We start from the raw sequence: 17848 nt of genomic DNA on the forward strand, positions 1-17848 counted from the left end.
TCTTGATTTACAGCATCCGCAGTTCTTTTGGTTTTTATTTAGTGTTCAGTGCAGTATGACAAGATTTTCATAAAGATGGTAAAGAGAATGAGAGTAAACTAGCTAGAAATAAAAACATTGTAAAAGTTTCTGTACACTCATAAAAAGATGAGATTCATGCCAGCCCACGTGGGGACCTCGCAGGCAGAGAGAGGAGAAATTATATGGGGAGAAATGGGAGAGACATTGAACAAATACTTAGGAACTGCCTGTAGGTAGAAGAGATGTGAATCATTTCGGAAATAGAAGGAAATTGTGGGTCTAGTGAGAATGAGGAACTCAATTAAATTCATGTTATTAACATAAATATACCAGAAAAAGTAAAGAAGCTTAAGTCAGTAAATTCCCGCATCCTAAGATTATTAGAGGTGGCTGCAGGGATATTGGAAGAGTAGGTTCTGGGCATCAGGCATTTCTGATATTTCACAACTGTCTGTGTTAATTGGAAAGTACCAAACATAACCCTGTTGTTCAAGGAAGGAGGGAGAGCGCAGTCAATAAATGTTCTGATGCAAAGTTATTGTAAATCTGTTTCTCTCCACGAAACTCTTTGCTGGTTGGAGTCATACCTGGCACAAAAGAAGATGGTCGTGGTTGTTGGCGGTTAGTCATCTCAGCTCCTGGACATGTCTGCAGGAGTTCAAAAGGGTAGTGTCCTAGGCCCAACCATCTTGAGCTGCTTCATCAATGGCCTCCCCTCCATCATAAGGTCAGAGGTGGTGATATTCACCAGTGATTGGTGCCAAACATTGCACTTTCTCAAACCCTCGGGTACTGAAACAGACCAAGTCTAAATGCAAGATCTGAACAATATTCAGGCTTGGGCTGACAAGTGGCAAATACATTTGCACCACAGAAATGCCAGGCACAGATCATCTCCAGGAGGAGACAATCTAATCATTGCCCCTTGACGTTCAATGGCTGTACCATCACTCAATCCCCCACTATCAACAGCCTGGGGGTTATTGTTGACCAGAAACTGAACTGGACTAGCCATGTAAATACTATGGCGATAAGAGCAGGTCAGAGGCTAGGAAATTCAGCGAGTAACCCATCTCCTGACTCTCAAAGACTGTGCACCATCTACAAGGCACAAGTTAGGAGTGTGATGGAATACTCCCCATTTGCCTGAATGGGCGCAGCTTCAATACTCAAGAAACTTGACATGATCCAGGAAAAATAGCTGACTTGATTGGCACTGCATCCGCAAACATCCGCTCCCTCTGCCATTGATGCTCAGTAGCAGCAATGTGTACTATCTACAATATGCACTGCATAAATTCACCAAAGATCCTTAGACAGCACCTTCCAAAACCCCCGATCACTTCCATCTGGAAGAATGAGGGCCACAGATCCATGGGAACACCACCACCTGCAAGTTCCCCTCCAAGCCACTCACCATCCTGACTTGGAAATATATCAACCTTCCTTCACTGCTGCTGGGTCAAAATTCTGCATTTCCCTCTTAACACTAGTGCGCGCCTCCATACAGCACAGGGACTACAACGGCTCAAGAAGGCAGCTCACCATTACCTTCTCAAGGGCAACCAGGGATGGGCAATAATTGCTGACCCAGCCAGTGACATCCACATATCGTGAGTGATTTTTTTTTAAAAAGTGCTGTCAGACATACTGGAAATACTCAGCATTTTCTGTTTCCATTTCATATTTTCAGCAGCTGCGGTATTTTATTTTCTATTTAGCTGGTGTGTAAATTGGGAGGAGGGGAAATGCTAGAATCCGTTACAAAGGACAAAAGTAACACATCAGGTTTTGCAGTATAATGTCAGGCGAGAGAATAAATTGAGGCTGCACTAGGATTATAGAAGGACAAAGTGAGATAGCAAGGAGATGGCAGGCTGTGGGCAACATGGACAAAGTGTTCAGGTTTTTTGAGGATAGATGAGAAGCAGAATATTTCATTTGGTGAGAGACTGTGAAATGTTGGTGTCCTGAGAAACCAGCATATCTTTTGCAAGTGTATCACAGACTTAGTATGCAAGAATTTTGAAATGTAGATGGAATGCCTGCCTTTGTTACAAGGGGAATGGAGTGTAAAAGTAAAGAAATCTTACTTTTATACAATTATACAGGACATTGGTGAGGCCAGACATGGAATATTGTGTGCAGGTTTGTTTTTATATCTGGATGTGAGGAGGGATACGCAAGTATTAGCAGGAAGGAATGAAGAATTACTGGGATGAGAGTGTTGTCTAAAGAAGAGAGATTGAAGGCCTTTTTTTTAGAAAAAAAGTCATAGGATGTAGAAGTTGCTGGCCAGGTCATTGATGCTCATCACTAATTTAAATTTGAGAAGATGGTGGTGAACTGCCACATTTTATGATGATACTGTCATTTTAAAAGTTGGTCCTGGGTTTTTTTTTTGAAGAGAAGTTGTAAAGGCAGAGGCACCGAACTGGCTATTGAAGTCAGCTGAGTAAACAACTTAAGAGGCTTGGGTTTTTTTAACAGTCTGAATGGGTGTGACCAGCTCTCACAGACCAGGCTGTCCAGTTTTTTTAAGGTAGAGCAGTCAGAAGCTGTTTAGGGTCTCAAAGAGTTAGAAGCTTCAGTAAATGATACCTAGCTGCTACTTAGTCTGAAATTTCTCTTGATGTTGTTTCCTCCTGGATTGGAGAACTGCATGTAAGAATGTGTGTCTGATTTTTGCCTTTTTGCCAAGGGGTGTGTTTGTGGGATGTTTCTAAATTGGAACAGTTAATTAGTAATAAATACTGTATCTGATATTCAGTTAAGTTTTCCAGCAGTTAAGTCGTTCTAAATTCCTCTTTCTTTTGTTTGTATTTTAGCTGTAGTATTTACATAAATTGTGTTTTGCTTACTGTTGAGTAGTTTGACCAGTCACATCACATCTAGAACAGGCACTTCATACCTACATTCAAAATAAGAAAAAGTTAGTATCTAGGCTATCTTCTTAAAATATTTTGAGGGGTTCTGGTCTGGTCCATAGCAATGTGATGTACATACACACGCACTGCTGTTGGGTGGGAGTTTTTCAGGATTTTGACCCAGTGACATTGAGGAATGATGATATAGTTCCAAGTGAGAATGGTGTGTGGCTCGGACACATGTTTCCATGTATCTGTTGTCCTTGTCCTTTGATATGGGCCAGGATTAGGGTTAGACCATGGGTTTGGAAGATATCATTGGAAGGTCCTTAGTGAGTTGCTCCAGTGTACCTTATAGATGCTGCTTCTGTGCATTGGGGTGCAGGGATGAATGTTTAAGGTAGGTACTAATCAAGCAGACTGTTTTGCCCTTAAGTGCTCCTGAGTTTCTTGAGTGTTATTGAAACTGCACTCATCCAGGCAGGTGAGGTGTGTTCCTTCACACTCCTGACTTTCTCTTGTTCTGTAGAATTTTGAAGAATTAGAGGTGACACCACTGAAACATGAAAAGTTCTTAAGGGGCTCAGCAGGGTTAATGCTGGGAGGATGTTTCCACTGGCTAGGGAGTCTCGAACACCAAGTGACACTGTCACAACAAGAAAAAGCCAGATAGGCTTCGGATAAAGAGGAGTGTGAATTTTCAGAATTCTCTGCTCTAGAGCCAATGGATATTCAGTCATTGAATCTGCTTAAGACTGGAATTGATAGATTTTCTAACAATGAAGAGATCTGGAGGTGATGTTGGGTAGAAGATTGGTCATTATCTTGAATGACTGAAGGATAAAATAGGTACTGCTCAAAGTTGGCTGTAGTGTCCCACAAGTGCGTCAGGTGAGCGCTTGGCTACCAGTTGAATCTTGGAGCATTCACGTCTGTATGCCTCTCATTCAACAGTTGTGTCACCTTGATTTATTCTTACATTTTGCTTCATGTTCCTTTGTTTAACGTCCTCTTTAGTTTTCATTGTTGATGTACACATGTTACAATTGTGTTTGAAATAATTGTGTCCAAGTCAGAAGGTTCTTTATTGAATCACAACTCAAGAGGTTTGAGGTTCAATACAAGCTGAGATTCCATCCAGTACTGAGGGACTGCTGTACTGTTGGAGGGACCATCTTTTGGATGATGTGTTTAACTGAGGACCATCCTCTCACATGACTGTAAAAGATCCCTTGGTGCTTGTATCAAAAAAGAACAAGGCAATTCTCATGGCCAATATCTATCCTTTGAGCAAATTACTGAAACAGATTGCATTGTCATTTATGGGATCCTGCTGTGCATAATTTTACTGCTGCCTTTCCTGCAAGAGTCAATCTATACCAACTTCTGCCATTTCTGAAGAAGGGTCTAGGCCCGAAACGTCAGCTTTCCTGCTCCTCTGATGCTGCTTGGCCTGCTGTGTTCATCCAGCTCTACACCTTGTTATCTCAACTTTTGTGAAGTGTTTTTGAACTGAGGCCGTAGAAAGTGCTGTACAAAATAGAAGTTCTCTCCTCTCTGTTCCCAATGCAGGTTTCTCACGTACACCTACCTGCTGACCTTCAACGCCTGGCTGCTGTTAGCACCAATAACCCTCTGCTATGACTGGCAAGTAGGCAGCATCCCATTGGTGGAGTCTTTGTGGGACACGAGGAATGTGGCAACTGTAGTGTTCGGTCTTGCCATGTTACTGTTGACGTGGAACTGCCTACTATCTGTACAGGTATGTTGAAAAGGCTTGAGAGTTTGGTTCACATTATTCTGAAGTTTATTTCACTGGGGGAATCTCCTGAAGAGAGTGACAGTTTTGCTTGAGGGGACTATATTTTCTGTCCCTATTATCCAATCATTTTCATTCACTTATTGACTATGCACATTATAGGCGACGGCTTAGTGATGTTATTGCTAGTCTATTAATCCAGAGACCCAGTCAAAATTCTGGGAACCTGGGCTCAAATCCTACCATGGTAGATAGTGGAATTTGCAATCAAAAAAAAAGAAATCTGGAATTAAGTGTCCACTGATGATCATGAAATCGCTGTCAAATGTTAGAAAAATCCATCTGTTTCACTAATGTCCTTTAGGGAAGGAAACTGTCATTCTTACCTGGTCTGGCCTACATGTGATTCTGGTCCCACAGCAGTGTGGTTGACTCTTAACTGCCTTCTGGGCAATTAGGGATGGGCAATAAATTCTGGCCTTGCCGGTGACACTTGCATCCTGCAAATGAATAAGGAAAACGCAAAGCCAGTATTTGTTGCTCATTTTGAAGTACGAGTGGGGAAGTGCTAGCATTGTATTAATGTCACTGGATTAGTAACCCAGAGATCCAGGCTACTTTTCGGGAGACGGGATTAAATTGCTTTTGTGGCAGATGGCGAAAATTTGAATTTACTGGAAATCTGGAATTAAAAGCTAGCCTAAAGTGACCATGTAATCACCATTGATCGAAAAACTTTTCTGTACCCTCTCTAGTTTTATTTTAAGTTCTTGCATGACTGGCAAGGTTGGCATTTGTACCCAACCCTAACTGCTCTCTTGGACATTGCAGAGGGCAGTTAAGAGTCAAATGCATTTCTACGGATCTGGAGTCACATGCAGGTAAGACTAAGTAAGGACTGCAGGTTTCCTTCCTTAATGGACATCAATGAGTCAGGTGGACTTTTATGAACAATAACAACAATGGTTAAATGATTTCCATTAGATTTTTTTTTATTGGATTCAAATTTCACCATCTGCCATGGAAGGACTTGAACCTATATTCCAAGATTGTGTATCAGGGTTTTGGATTTCTGGTCCTGCATTGATGTCCTTCTTAATGTGCAGTGTCCGGAATTAAGCACCGTGTTCCAGTTGGGCAGTCTTCGCAATAATCTCTTTGCTTTTACCTGCCATGCCTCTACTTTTTAATCCCTAAATCCTGCTAACAGCTAGTCAACTTTCTCTGCCACCTTCAATGCACAATTACTCTCCTCACTTAGCCCCCGGTCCTTCTGCTCCTGCACATTGTCGACTTCTAACTTATATATTGCCTCTCTTCAGTCTTCCTATTGAAATGTATTACTCCACACTTCTCTGCATGAAACTTTACCTGCCAACCTCCTGCCCATTCCACCAGGCTGCCTTTGTCAGTTTTCTTGAAATGTATTGCTTTTCTCCTCTCACATCGCAGTATATCCACATTTAATGACATTGGTGCATTTGAAATTGTGCCTTGCACACTCAAGATTCTGAATATAGGTAAAGAGAACCAATGGACCAAAGACTGACTCATTGGGAACCGCACTGTATTCCTTCCTCAGTCATGGAAACAACTATACCATCTGTTTCCTGTCACACAGCCAATGTCGGATCCATGCTGGCACTGTCTTTGGAATTCATGGGGCCTCTTCATTTGCTGATAAACCTGTTAGGTAGGATTCTTTATCAATCCCCTTTCGGGGATGTCCATGTAAGCCGCATCACTTTTACCATCCCTCGGTTTGCTCTTCTTAAATCAACCAGTTTACCTAAACGACAATAGTAAATCCCCTGCTGGCTATCTTCAGTTAACCTACATATAGATCAAATAGGTCAGACCAGAAAACTCTATAGACTTCCTTCTCTTAGGAAGAAAAAATGAACCAGTTGGGATTTATGACCGTCTGCCAGATCATTGTCACTAATGCCAGTTTATTGCAGGATTTTTTTTAAACTGAGTTCAACTTCTGAAACAACTATCATAGAGCCGATGTTTGCATTCTCTAGGTTATTGGCCCGGGTGTCTCCGTTATTAGTCCAAAAGCATAACCACTGGTTTACCACAATCCTCAAGTGTCAGAACTTTGGCAAAGAATATAGATCTCACCAAGCTACTCGGCTATAGATAAAGCATTGTTTATAATTGTTGTTGACTGCTCTCTGAAATGCATTTTTTTTTTAAAGTTGCGCTTTATTGCACGAAAGGTTCAACTTCACTCGGGGAAAACAGATGAATTCCATTGCACTGAGTATGAACCTTTTAGATGCATTTAAGATCTCAGCTCATGTTCTGTGACTGCCTAATGTGCAATTACCATCCCTTATTCATTTGTTGCCTTGGGCAGAACAGAATTCAAGCATCTTGGACAGTTCTGCTGCTGCAGTTTAATTGTTAGTGGAAAATGTAATTGGAAAAGGACAAAGGAAATACGTTTTGGCTAGGAAATCGGAGAAGTAAAAGTAATTCAATCTCAAAAGAGGAAGGGAAATGTTTGTCCTCAAATATTTCCAGTGACGGTTTTCCGAATATGAATATAAAAGCAGTTAGTTGGGTCACAAAATCAACTTGAAAGTTTATGACCTAATGTCCTTAGTCTGTTGCTTTTTGTACTGTTTCTAGATGGATGTTTAAAGCGTTCATTGTTTGGAGTTACTTGTAATTTTTTTTGACACTGTGAATTTATCACAGTGATTTACGAATAATGCACGATACGGGGTTCTTTATTCTGACTTCCATTGCTTTCCGATCTCAGTAAACTTTGCTTCATCCCAGATGCCATAGCCATGTCCCTCACCAGGTTCTACTCATCCATTTCCTTGAGCACTGGTTGACCTACATTGGATTCTGCCCCATTGGTGGCTCTGTCTTCAACTGTTGACCCACGGGCTCAGGAGTTCGCTCCTAAAACCTCTCTAACTCACTTTCTGTCTACCATTTCAGGCCCCCCATAAAAACACACCAGTTTGGTTCATCATCCTGATCTCGCATCTTCTGGCTCCATGTCCATTTCATCTGAGCTTTATTTTTCTCTCCACGAAGTGTTTCAGATTGTTTTTTTCCTTCTGTGTTAAAGCTGCTGTACAAATGCAAATGCTTTATAACATTTGAAAGGATGATGTTAAGGTTGGTAGTGCCATTTGACTGTGTGCTGAGCTATTTTTAAAATAATTAGACTTTTTACACAATGTATTCTCTTCAACCCCCCTGACTGAAGTGGTTTGGCTCCTATTAAGTTGAATGGTAGGGCTCCTACCAGTGAGCCAGCCAGGGTAATTTGTTAATAAATCAAATCAAGCGACGTGGGGACAAACTTTTTCATCCAAAGAGTTTAATTTAATTTGATTTGATTTATTATTGTTAAATGCACCAAGATAGAGTGAAAAATATTGTTTTGTGTGCTACCCAGACAAATCATACCTTACATAAGTACATCAGGGAAATAGAAGGCAGAATATAATGTTATAGCTACAGAGGAGATGCAGAGAAAGATCAATTCTAATATATGAGATGTCCATTTGTAAATCTGATAACAGCAGGGAAGAAGCTGTTCTTGAATTTGTTGGGATGTGTTTCAGAGGCTGGTGGGACTCTGGAACTCACTGCCTGTAAGGGTGGTAGAGGCAGAAACCCTTATAACATGGAAGGAGTATTTAGATGCACAGATGAGATGCCAAAGCAAACAAGGCCAAGTACTGGGAAGGAAGCATGATCCAGGGGTTAGCGCGGCTGCCTCACAGTGCCAGGGATCCAGGTTCGATTCCAGCCTCGGGTGACTGTCTGTGTGGAGTTTGCACATTCTCCCTGTGTCTGCGTGGGTTTCCTTTGGGTGCTCCGGTTTCCTCCCACAGTCCAAAGGTGTGCGGATTGGGTGGATTTCCCATGCTAAATCGTCCCATAGTGTCCAGGAATGAGCAGGCTGGGTGGATTAGTTGTGGGAAATGCAGGGTTACAGGGTAGTGGGGGGATAGGCTGGGTGGATCCACTTCAGAGGGCCAGTGTGGACTTGATGGGCCGAATGGCCTGCTTCAACACTGTGGTGATTCTATGAGTAATGGTTTTTTCGCTTTATTTTGACCAGCATAGATGCAGTGGGCCAAAGGGTTTTTTATTCCTGTGCTGTTGGCCTCTAAAACAAGTTGCATGCAGCTAGCTCCTCCAAACAGCGACGAGCTAGATGACCTGGTAAACTGTTAGCATTGGTTTTGGTTGATGCCTAAAAACTGAGCCAGAAGACTGAGGGAAAACACCATTGTTTTTCTTCCAGTTAAACCAGATCTTATACATCCGCAGGAGCCAAAGCAAAGATACAACAGGGGACAGAAGGCTTGGTACAACTGCAAGACTCTAACTTGAAGGAAGAGACAAGGGCAGAAAGGTTTACGTGGATAATTCCAGCATTTTACACAGAGAACTGAAGGACAGATTGTGGTTGGTGACAGCAGGAAAGTGGGGATGAACTAGATAGTTAATTGGATTGTAGGTCGAAGGTTATAGAGATAGAACAGGCTAAGATTCAAAGATAGTAGGAACTGCAGATGCTGGAGAATCCGAGACAACAAGGTGCAGAGCTGGATGAACACAGCAGGCCAAGCAGCATCATGGGAGCAGAAAGGCTGACGTTTTGGGCCTAGACCCTTCATCAGAAAATGAAGGGTCTAGGCCCGAAACGTCAGGCTAAGATTCAAAACCTGTTCTGTGGAAATGTCAGCTACACCCTGCCTTTACCAAAAGAAGCACAACGGTGTTATTGTATAGCAGTCATGACTGTTAACACTGAATCTGTGTTAGAATACATGGCATGCTGGAATGCAGCAACTATTTTAACGGCTTGTCTGCTGTCTTCTTCGCTGTCAGCGTCTGCAGCAAACGGGGACAGAGTCTGCCATGCCAGGCGGTGTTTATTACAGAGTTCACTATCAATTTGCACACTATCGTCTTGTGAGATGGAAGACTGCCACCATAGCTGGAACAGCAGAGTGCATTTCCTCAGCTCTCCTCACATTTCAATCCACATGAAAGACCAGCCCCCGCTAAACTTTTCCACGAGTGACTAAATAATTAACTCAGGACAAAGTGAGAAGCATTCACAGCGCGGTCGCAGATGAGCTTGCATGAGAAATGTAATTTGGTAACAAGCCTCATGTTAATTGGATAAGGAAACAATGATTGTGGATGGGTAACCTGCAGGCTTTCTAATTCTGTTGGCGTACAATAGCTGTCTCGTTAGCTGCTAATGCACAATGCAAATGTGCAGCTTTAACAAAGAATTTGAGCTAATAGATCTTCATATTCCACTGGTTGAGGATTATTGTAGATTGTAAATACCCCTTAATTTTTGGAAGATAGTGATACTGAGTTCTGAATGATATTGAGCTTGAGTTGAAGAACAAGTGTAAATCCTTTGCGTTCTTTATTTCACAGTGTCTCCCTTCTTTCGAGGCATTGAATTATTTCTCCTACGTAGTTCCACAAGCTTTTTCCATGCATTAGGCTGAGCCAGACTCTTTGAAATTTCAGGGTCCGATTTGTCCCTGAACTTCCAACCGTCTCGCCCATACCACCGAGTTCTACACCTGTAATATTACCTTTACCTAGGTCTGGGCCAAGTACTCGAAAACAGTGTTAGAAGGGATCGATGTTTGATGTTCAGCATGGACATAATGGGCCGAAGGGCCTTTTTCTGAAGTGTAAACCCCTGGTACTCCAGCTGTGATGGAAACCCTTTTGTTATTTCCAGCTGTGCCTTTTGCAATTCTCTCTTGACTACCTTCCTGTGTTTGAGTTGCTGTTGCAGAGGGGATGCTTGGGCACAAGAGACTAATGGCTTCCTCCTGTGCTGCAACCATTACAAGACTCCATCTCACCCTCTCCAGAGAGAGTGGCTAGAGTTTTAGATGAGCTTATGTATTTATGACCACCAAGCCTAGTTCATCCATTCCTCTGGTGCTTGCCGACCTACACTGAATCCTGCTCGGATTATCCTTTGACTTTAGGATTCCAAGGCACTATAAAAATGCAAATTATTGTCATGAACTTTGATATATAAATATTGATGAGGAGCAACTTACTGCAACTGAGCTAAACCCTATCCTTATAGAATGCCAGGCAGCAAACTGGAACTCTGATGGAGTTGCACCACCCAATTTACAAGATCCTACTTTCTTCATGTTGGGTAAGGTGTTTTTGAGTATTAGGGACATAATTACTGCTGAAGAAGGGTCACTGGACCCAAAACGTTAACTCTGTTTTCTCTCCATAGATTCTGCCCAAACCTGTTGAGTTTTTCCAGTAATTTCTGTTCTTGTTTCTGATTTCCAGCATCCCCGCAGTTCTTTGTTTATTTTTTCTTTACAATATCACTGCCAATAATTTCATTGTGTTAGTAATCCTGACTGAGTCATAACCATACACAGCTATCTTGGTAACTGGAGTCGAGCAAGCAGCTCTCCAGCTATCACCAACATGCCTGGCATCGGGCAGTATGTTGAGGTTGGCATAGAGTGACACCTCATCCCTCCTCCTTTGGGGATAAGTGGTTGGTGTGGCTTCCTGGCAGTAAAGCTGAGACCAGGGAATTGACCTGTTCTTGTTGACCTGACTTATTACACTCCGTCAAGCACAATACAATTTAAATGGCAAAAGAAGATAGCAATCTCAACCTTTCAACATTACAATCCTCGACAGATTGGTGCTACAATCTCTGCTCGGTCAGTGGCAATTTATTCTGTGTGCCATTCTCTAACTGGACTTTTCTCAGTCTGTCTCTATTTCCGTCTGTGTTCCCTCTATTATTTCTGTTTTTCCTCTTTATTTTTGTAGCTGTGTGTCTAACATGTTTTCTCTTTTTTTCTCCCCCTCCCTCTCACCGTGTAACTCTGTCTGTATGTCTCCCGCTCTCTGTGGAGAGAACCTTACTCTCCTAAGAAACGAACCTAAATTAGGACAGTTTCTGACTCCACTCCGAAGATCACCCTTTTAGAATAACTGAACTTCCCACCAAGTCTAATGACCAACGAGTTATGGTGGATTGATTAAACCCTGTCAGAGGGTCTGCACCCTCAGAAGGGTGGCTTCCGGTGTGGGGAAGGAAAACGGGGGTGGGTGGGGGGCACCTCCGTCTTGAGAAGGCCCCTGAAGAGAGATCGTTTCGTTCAATAGATGGAATCCCGGTGGAGTCCCACTGATCAGAGTCGCTTACAGGGCTTGTTCCCAAGTGCTGCTTATCTGCCACAACTCCAGTGAAGTGCCCCCATTCGTCCCAAAGGTGGGCATTCAGCTCTGCAGATTGGCACTTGTGCCCAGTCTAGACAGGTAGACCCCGCGGTGATGACTTTGGGGGGAGATTTCCCATTGCTGAGTTGACGCCTCTGTCTCTGACATTCCGACCGATCCCGTCATGGACCTACTGTGGGCTAGCTCTGGCAGGTTTAAAATGGACTCCATCACAGCCCACATCCCCGGGGAGGTGCAGGAAAGGGCAGAAGAGGTGGTTGACGGCATCGGTTTTGAATAAGCTGCTGAAGACAGTTTGGAAACAATATCCTGGGGAGGACGGAAATTAAAACCTAGTGCTGCGGGTGGTGCAAATCGATTGGACCAGAGCGAAGAAAATAATCTTATCGTCGTCAGGAGGCATTGTTCTTTGGTGAATGCCTGCTGACATTTAAAGTATAGCTTTGTGGTGAAGGCTGAAGTACCTCTGTTTAATGCAATATCTGTTTGTAAACCAAACCACACACAGCTTCTCAGAATGTAATTCTGTTGGTTTAATTGATTTGCGGGCGAAGGCTTCTAAATGATGGATTGTGGTGGAGTGCACCTTAAATCATCCAGAGCTAGACCGCAAGTATCAATACCAGATCTGCGGATCCAAAATCCAAGCTTCAAGCTTCAGCGCATGGCTTTGTACTCCTTCTGTGATAACAGTCAGTTACTGGGAGCTGTACCTGCTTCAGTGACGACAAGAATGCTGTAAACCTCCACCAGCAAGCTGAGCAAAGTCTGGTTTAACTGAACCTGAAGATCATATTGCCATGCAGACTGACAATAAAAGTGACTGATACAACTGTCATCAAGCCCAACCATGATTGGCAGATCTCTGTTCCAGGAAGGGGTCTAAGTTGAATATAGATATCCAGCAAACAGAAATACCCTTTAACCTCGAGACATTTATTGCTACCGTTCAGCGAAGCCAGGCTCCAAGACGATGATTTCCTCCTGTGCTGGCCTGGAATGTGAACAGACGTGCAATGGGATCTTGCACACGGAATTATTGAACTTTCACAACACAGAAAGGGATTGTTCTGAGAGAGGACTATCCACTCGATCTCCATCTCGTTCCTCATGCTCGATGTGCAATTTTATCTTCAAGTATTTCTCTGCTCCCTCCTCTGGTTTCTGATCTGGTCTCCCTTAGACTAACGAGCTCCTTCTGCAGAATCTCCAAAAAAACTTCTCTGACCCTCGCCCCGTGTCCTTTTAGTGACCACCTTAAATTGAACCCCTTCAGTTCTTGGCATGATGTGAAAAATAGGTATGAATTTTAAAAAAGCCTGGAAAACATTCTGATTTCTCTATTTGGCACGTCCTGAACAGTGAGCTACATAGAACTGTAGGAAATAAGAGGAAAAGGCAATCTAGCCCTTTGAGCATTCTCTACCTTTCAATATGATCATGGCTGATCATCCAGTTATCCTGTTCAAAAACAGAAGTTGCTGGAAAAACTCAGCAGGTCTGGCAGCATCTGTGAAGAAAAAATAAAAATCAGAGTTAATGTTTCGGGTCCGGTGACCCTTCTTTTTCCTTCGCAGATGCTGCCAGACCTGCTGAGCTTTTTCCAGCAACTTCTGCTTTTGTTCCTGATTTACAGCGTCCGCAGTTCTTTCGGTTCTTAAGTATCTGTTCCCTCTTTAGCTTCGTACCCTTTAGTCCCTTTAACTCTGAGAACTATATCTACTTTCTTGTTGAAAACACTCAATGTTTTGACCCGGACTGCTTTCTGTGGCAGAGAATTCCACAGACCCGCCACAGTCTGGATGAAGAAATTTCTCCTCATTTCAGTCCCAAATGGCCCACGCCATATCCTTAGACTGTGATTCCTGGTTCTAGACATACTTTCTTCAGTCAACTGAAATACCTAAATCCTGGAGCCGAACCTGGTGGTAGCCTGAAGGTTTGTTTAAAAACAGCTAAGGAAAGGTTGGGAAGTGATGTCACAGCCATGGGTGGCCTTTATTGACTTTCCCTCGTTGTCCTAAGAAGGTGTTGTTTGCTGCTTCCTTACACTGATGAAGTGGAGCCACTTGAATCAAGTCCTGTGCACCAATCAGCCCTGCTGACTATATTGAATGATAGAATCATAGGATCTCTACAGTGCGGAAATAGGCCATTTGGTCCATTTAGTCTGCACTGACCCTCTGAAGAACATTCCACCAAGACCCAGCCCCCGTAACCCCATGTTTCCCATGGCTACCCTACCTAGCTTGCACATCTCTGGAGATGTTGGGGCAATAATTTAGCGTGGTCAATCCACCCAACCTGCACACCGCTGGACTTTGGGAGGAATCCGGAGCACCTGGAGGACGCAGACAAAAGGAGAATGTGCAAACTCCACACAGACAGTCAGTCAGTCACCCGAGGCTGGAATCGAACCCGGTTTCCTGACTCAGTGGCAGTGCTAACCAGTGAGCCACCGCGCCGCCCATTGGCTCCTGTCCTGGCAAAATCTCTCATTTAAAATGGTCACAATTATGCTCAACTCCCTCCTCGGTTTTATCTGGTCCTATCTCTGTCTCAGCCCTAAACTCTTGAATTAACTTTCTTATTCTCTCTCCTTTTTCCTCCTTGCCCTCACGTCCCCCCCACCCACCGCCCACACCCCTGTTCACCCCCTCTCCTTTGGACAGTTTCCTTCCAGCCTGCATTTTAGATCAAATGTTTGGTCTCCAGTCCTATGTAGCTCTGTGTCTCCCTGAAAATCTTTGGCTTGCCTTTCCACGTTAAAGGCATAACATAAATATTAATTGCTAATGTTGCTCGGCCATTTCTGAGAACAACCATGGTAGGCCAGGAAAAGACTTATCTGTAGGCCTTCCTTCCCTACAGATTTTTATGACAGTCTGATGGATTTCATGGTTGTTGTTGCTGAGATTGAAATCAAACCGTCATGATACAATTTGAACTCCCATTCTATGGAACGCTAATTTCATCACCTAACCACAACATTGCCAGACCTGAATTACCATTCAAACTGCTTGCAGCAATGCTTGTACTGGACCCCAGCTTTCTCTGGGATCTTATGAGCTGTTATATGGGAGAAATTGACAATCCCGTTTTAAATCCTTTGATGAACGAGGACTGCATCCTGAGTTTTGACATGAGCTGGCAGACTTAATTTCCCAAGTGTTAGTGTTTTAGGAAACCCGTTGCTAGATGTAGCTCGGATTTTTGATACGGTACCTTTAGCAATCATATGGTTCAGCAAATAATTCTGTATGCTTGATAATCTCTGCACCAACTGAGTGCTTGGGAGAGATGGTTACGTAGCGGTAATGCCGGAGGATTAATAACTAGTAATAGGCTAATACGCTGAGAACATGGGTTCAAATCCCATCACTGCAGCTGGTGGAATTTAAGGTTGATCAATAAAATCTGTAATAAAAAACTAGTCGTAGCGTTGTCGATTGTCATTAATCTAGAAATCTGCCGTCCTGATCTGGTCTGGCCTACAGACTCCCCAAATCCACAGCAATATGATTAAATCTCAAGTGCCCTTTGAAAGGCCTACCAAGCTACTCCGTTCAATGCCAATTAGGAATGGGCAACAATTGCTTGGCCAGCGATACCTTCCATCTCACAAAAGAATAAAAGAAAAATAAACTCTTTGACCGGAAGAAAGCTTCAAAGTTGATGTCTTTTCTAGGTGAGGGTAAAGGCTTCAATGACATGATTGCAGTCTTGAAACTGTAGTGGTAGACATAATGACAGTGTGACTGACTAGTAATACTTACATTCAGCTCTACATTTATGTTGCTTTAAATAAATAACTTACAGTTTTTTAATCTTTCCCATAACCTAATTCTCCCCTGACTTGCAAATGTTGACTCCTCACCAGAGCACAATTCATTCTTCACCACTTTTCCCAAATTGCCTTGATTTACATTCTAATTCTATTTGTTACTCAGATAAAACTGTATGTTGGTGATGTGAAGACGCTGTTTAGTTGATACATTTCTGACGCGAGTATATATTTATACAATACAGTTAGAGTGGAAAGTAAGACTTTGGAGGCCAAGTTATATTGATAGCATTGCTTAATGCTGTTGGGGACAATGTTAGCCTTGTTAGCCTTGACAGTGTAGAGCACAGTTAATGTATTGAATCATAGGTTTTGGATTCCAGCTGTAATCTAGATATTTGAGCAAATAATTTAAGCTAACACTTGAGAGCAGGACTAAAGGAGTCCTGCACTGCCTGAGCTGCCATTATTCAGATGAACCAGTTAAAGTTCTGACTTGACTAAAGTTCTGATCTTGACTTGGAGTGACCCAACAGAGGAAGTAATAAGTATGTTTCATTGTTTGTAGTTTTGCTCTCCTTTTCTGAGGAAGGATGTTCTGGCTATGGAGGAAGTGCAACAAAGGTTTACCAGACTGATTCCTGGGATGTCAGGACTAACGTATGAAAAGAGATCAGATTATTTCGGACGAAATTCACCGTATTCGCAAAGAATGGAAGGGTCGCTCTCATAGAAACCTTTAAAATTCTCTCAGGACAGATGTTCCCATTGGCCAGGGAGTCCAGAAGCAGGAGTCAATGTCTCAGGATATGGGGTAGGCCATTTAAGACTGAGATGAGGAGAAATTTCTTCACCCAGAGAGTGGTGAGCCTGTGGAATTCCCTACCACAGAAAGGAGTTGATGTCACTTAAAGTTTTCATGAAGGAGTTCGCTATAGTTCTTAGGGCTAGAGGAATCAAAAGATATGGGGGGCATTGCAGGAACAGGGGACTGAATTGGATTAGCCATGATCATATTGGGTAGCAGAGCAGGCTCGAAGGGCTGAATGGCCTACTCTCGCCCCTGTTTCAATGTTTTTGGGTGATAAGATGACTGACTTGCACCAGAAACCTGTTTGTTTGTGTGCGTCAGTCATTGCATGTGCCGTATCTTTTTTAAATTTGACATTACGTGTGTAAAATTAGCGAATGAACTGACAATTTCCTGATTTTCATTTGTTCTCGTTTTCCTTTTCCCCTCTGCAGAAACTGAAACACAGAGAGGTGTTAGTGGGCTTGCTATTCCTGGTCTTTCCATTCATCCCTGCCAGCAACCTCTTTTTCAGAGTGGGCTTTGTGGTGGCAGAGCGGGTGTTGTACATGCCCAGGTAAAAGACGCATTGATCATGTCACGTTATGTGTAACGGTCTGGTGTTTACCTAGTGCCTCTTCTGAGTAACATGTAGAAACAGCTGTCCTGGGGTGACAGAGAGGTTAGCCTTTATCATCGCCTTTCCACATGAGGCAATGCAATGGCGGTGAAAGGTTCAGACTGATGATGTGTGAGAGGGATGGGTTTAAGGGTGGATAGCCCGGGCTATGGGGTGGAGTCTTAAGGGACTTGGTGGATCTGCTTCAGACAAACTTCAGGGGCTGATTGATAACAATTTTGAGATGTGTTTTGACCGAATGCCAGTGTGAGCGCATGGTTTCTGTGGTAAGAGACAGTGAGGCATGTGGACTTGGGTCAAAGACCAGCCGTGATCTTATTAAAAGGCAGCACAAAACTCAAAGGCTAAAATGGTCTCCATCTGTGTCTAAAGGAGGGGAGTTCCACAAGGCTGGTGTGTCTTGGCAACGCTCAAAACCTTGTGGATGCTCATGGTGAAGCAAAGGAACAGTGAGGAGCCTTGAACGGGGACCTAACCTGTCATTTGATTTGATCATAGTTGATCAGCTGCATTGCCTCTCCTTTTCTGCATATCCTCTGATACCCCTAGCTATCAATAATCAATCACTATCAGTTTAGCTTCAAAATTTCAATTCTGTCAGCACCAAAATGGGGGTTTGCCACAGCCCTGGACTGACCTTGACCACAGTTGGAAACCCTCACTGAAATCTGTATGAGGGATACAGTGACAACAAGGTGCAGGGCTGGATGAACACAGCAGGCCAAGCAGCATC

The 17848-nt window shown here is 43.1% G+C and overlaps 1 protein-coding gene across 1 annotated transcript in view; it reads left to right on the plus strand.

Annotated features, from left to right (window-relative positions):
* Window positions 1-17848, plus strand: part of tmtc1 (transmembrane O-mannosyltransferase targeting cadherins 1) — a 176534-nt gene that overhangs the window by 109840 nt on the left and 48846 nt on the right. The window contains exons 6-7 of the mRNA XM_048607814.1: window positions 4461-4650; window positions 16931-17052. Coding sequence (XP_048463771.1) covers window positions 4461-4650; window positions 16931-17052 — 312 coding nt within the window. The remainder of the gene's footprint in view (window positions 1-4460; window positions 4651-16930; window positions 17053-17848) is intronic.

The sequence above is a fragment of the Rhincodon typus genome, chromosome 18 (genome assembly GCF_021869965.1).
Source record: "Rhincodon typus isolate 14 chromosome 18, sRhiTyp1.1, whole genome shotgun sequence".
NCBI classification, from domain to species: Eukaryota; Metazoa; Chordata; class Chondrichthyes; order Orectolobiformes; family Rhincodontidae; genus Rhincodon; species Rhincodon typus.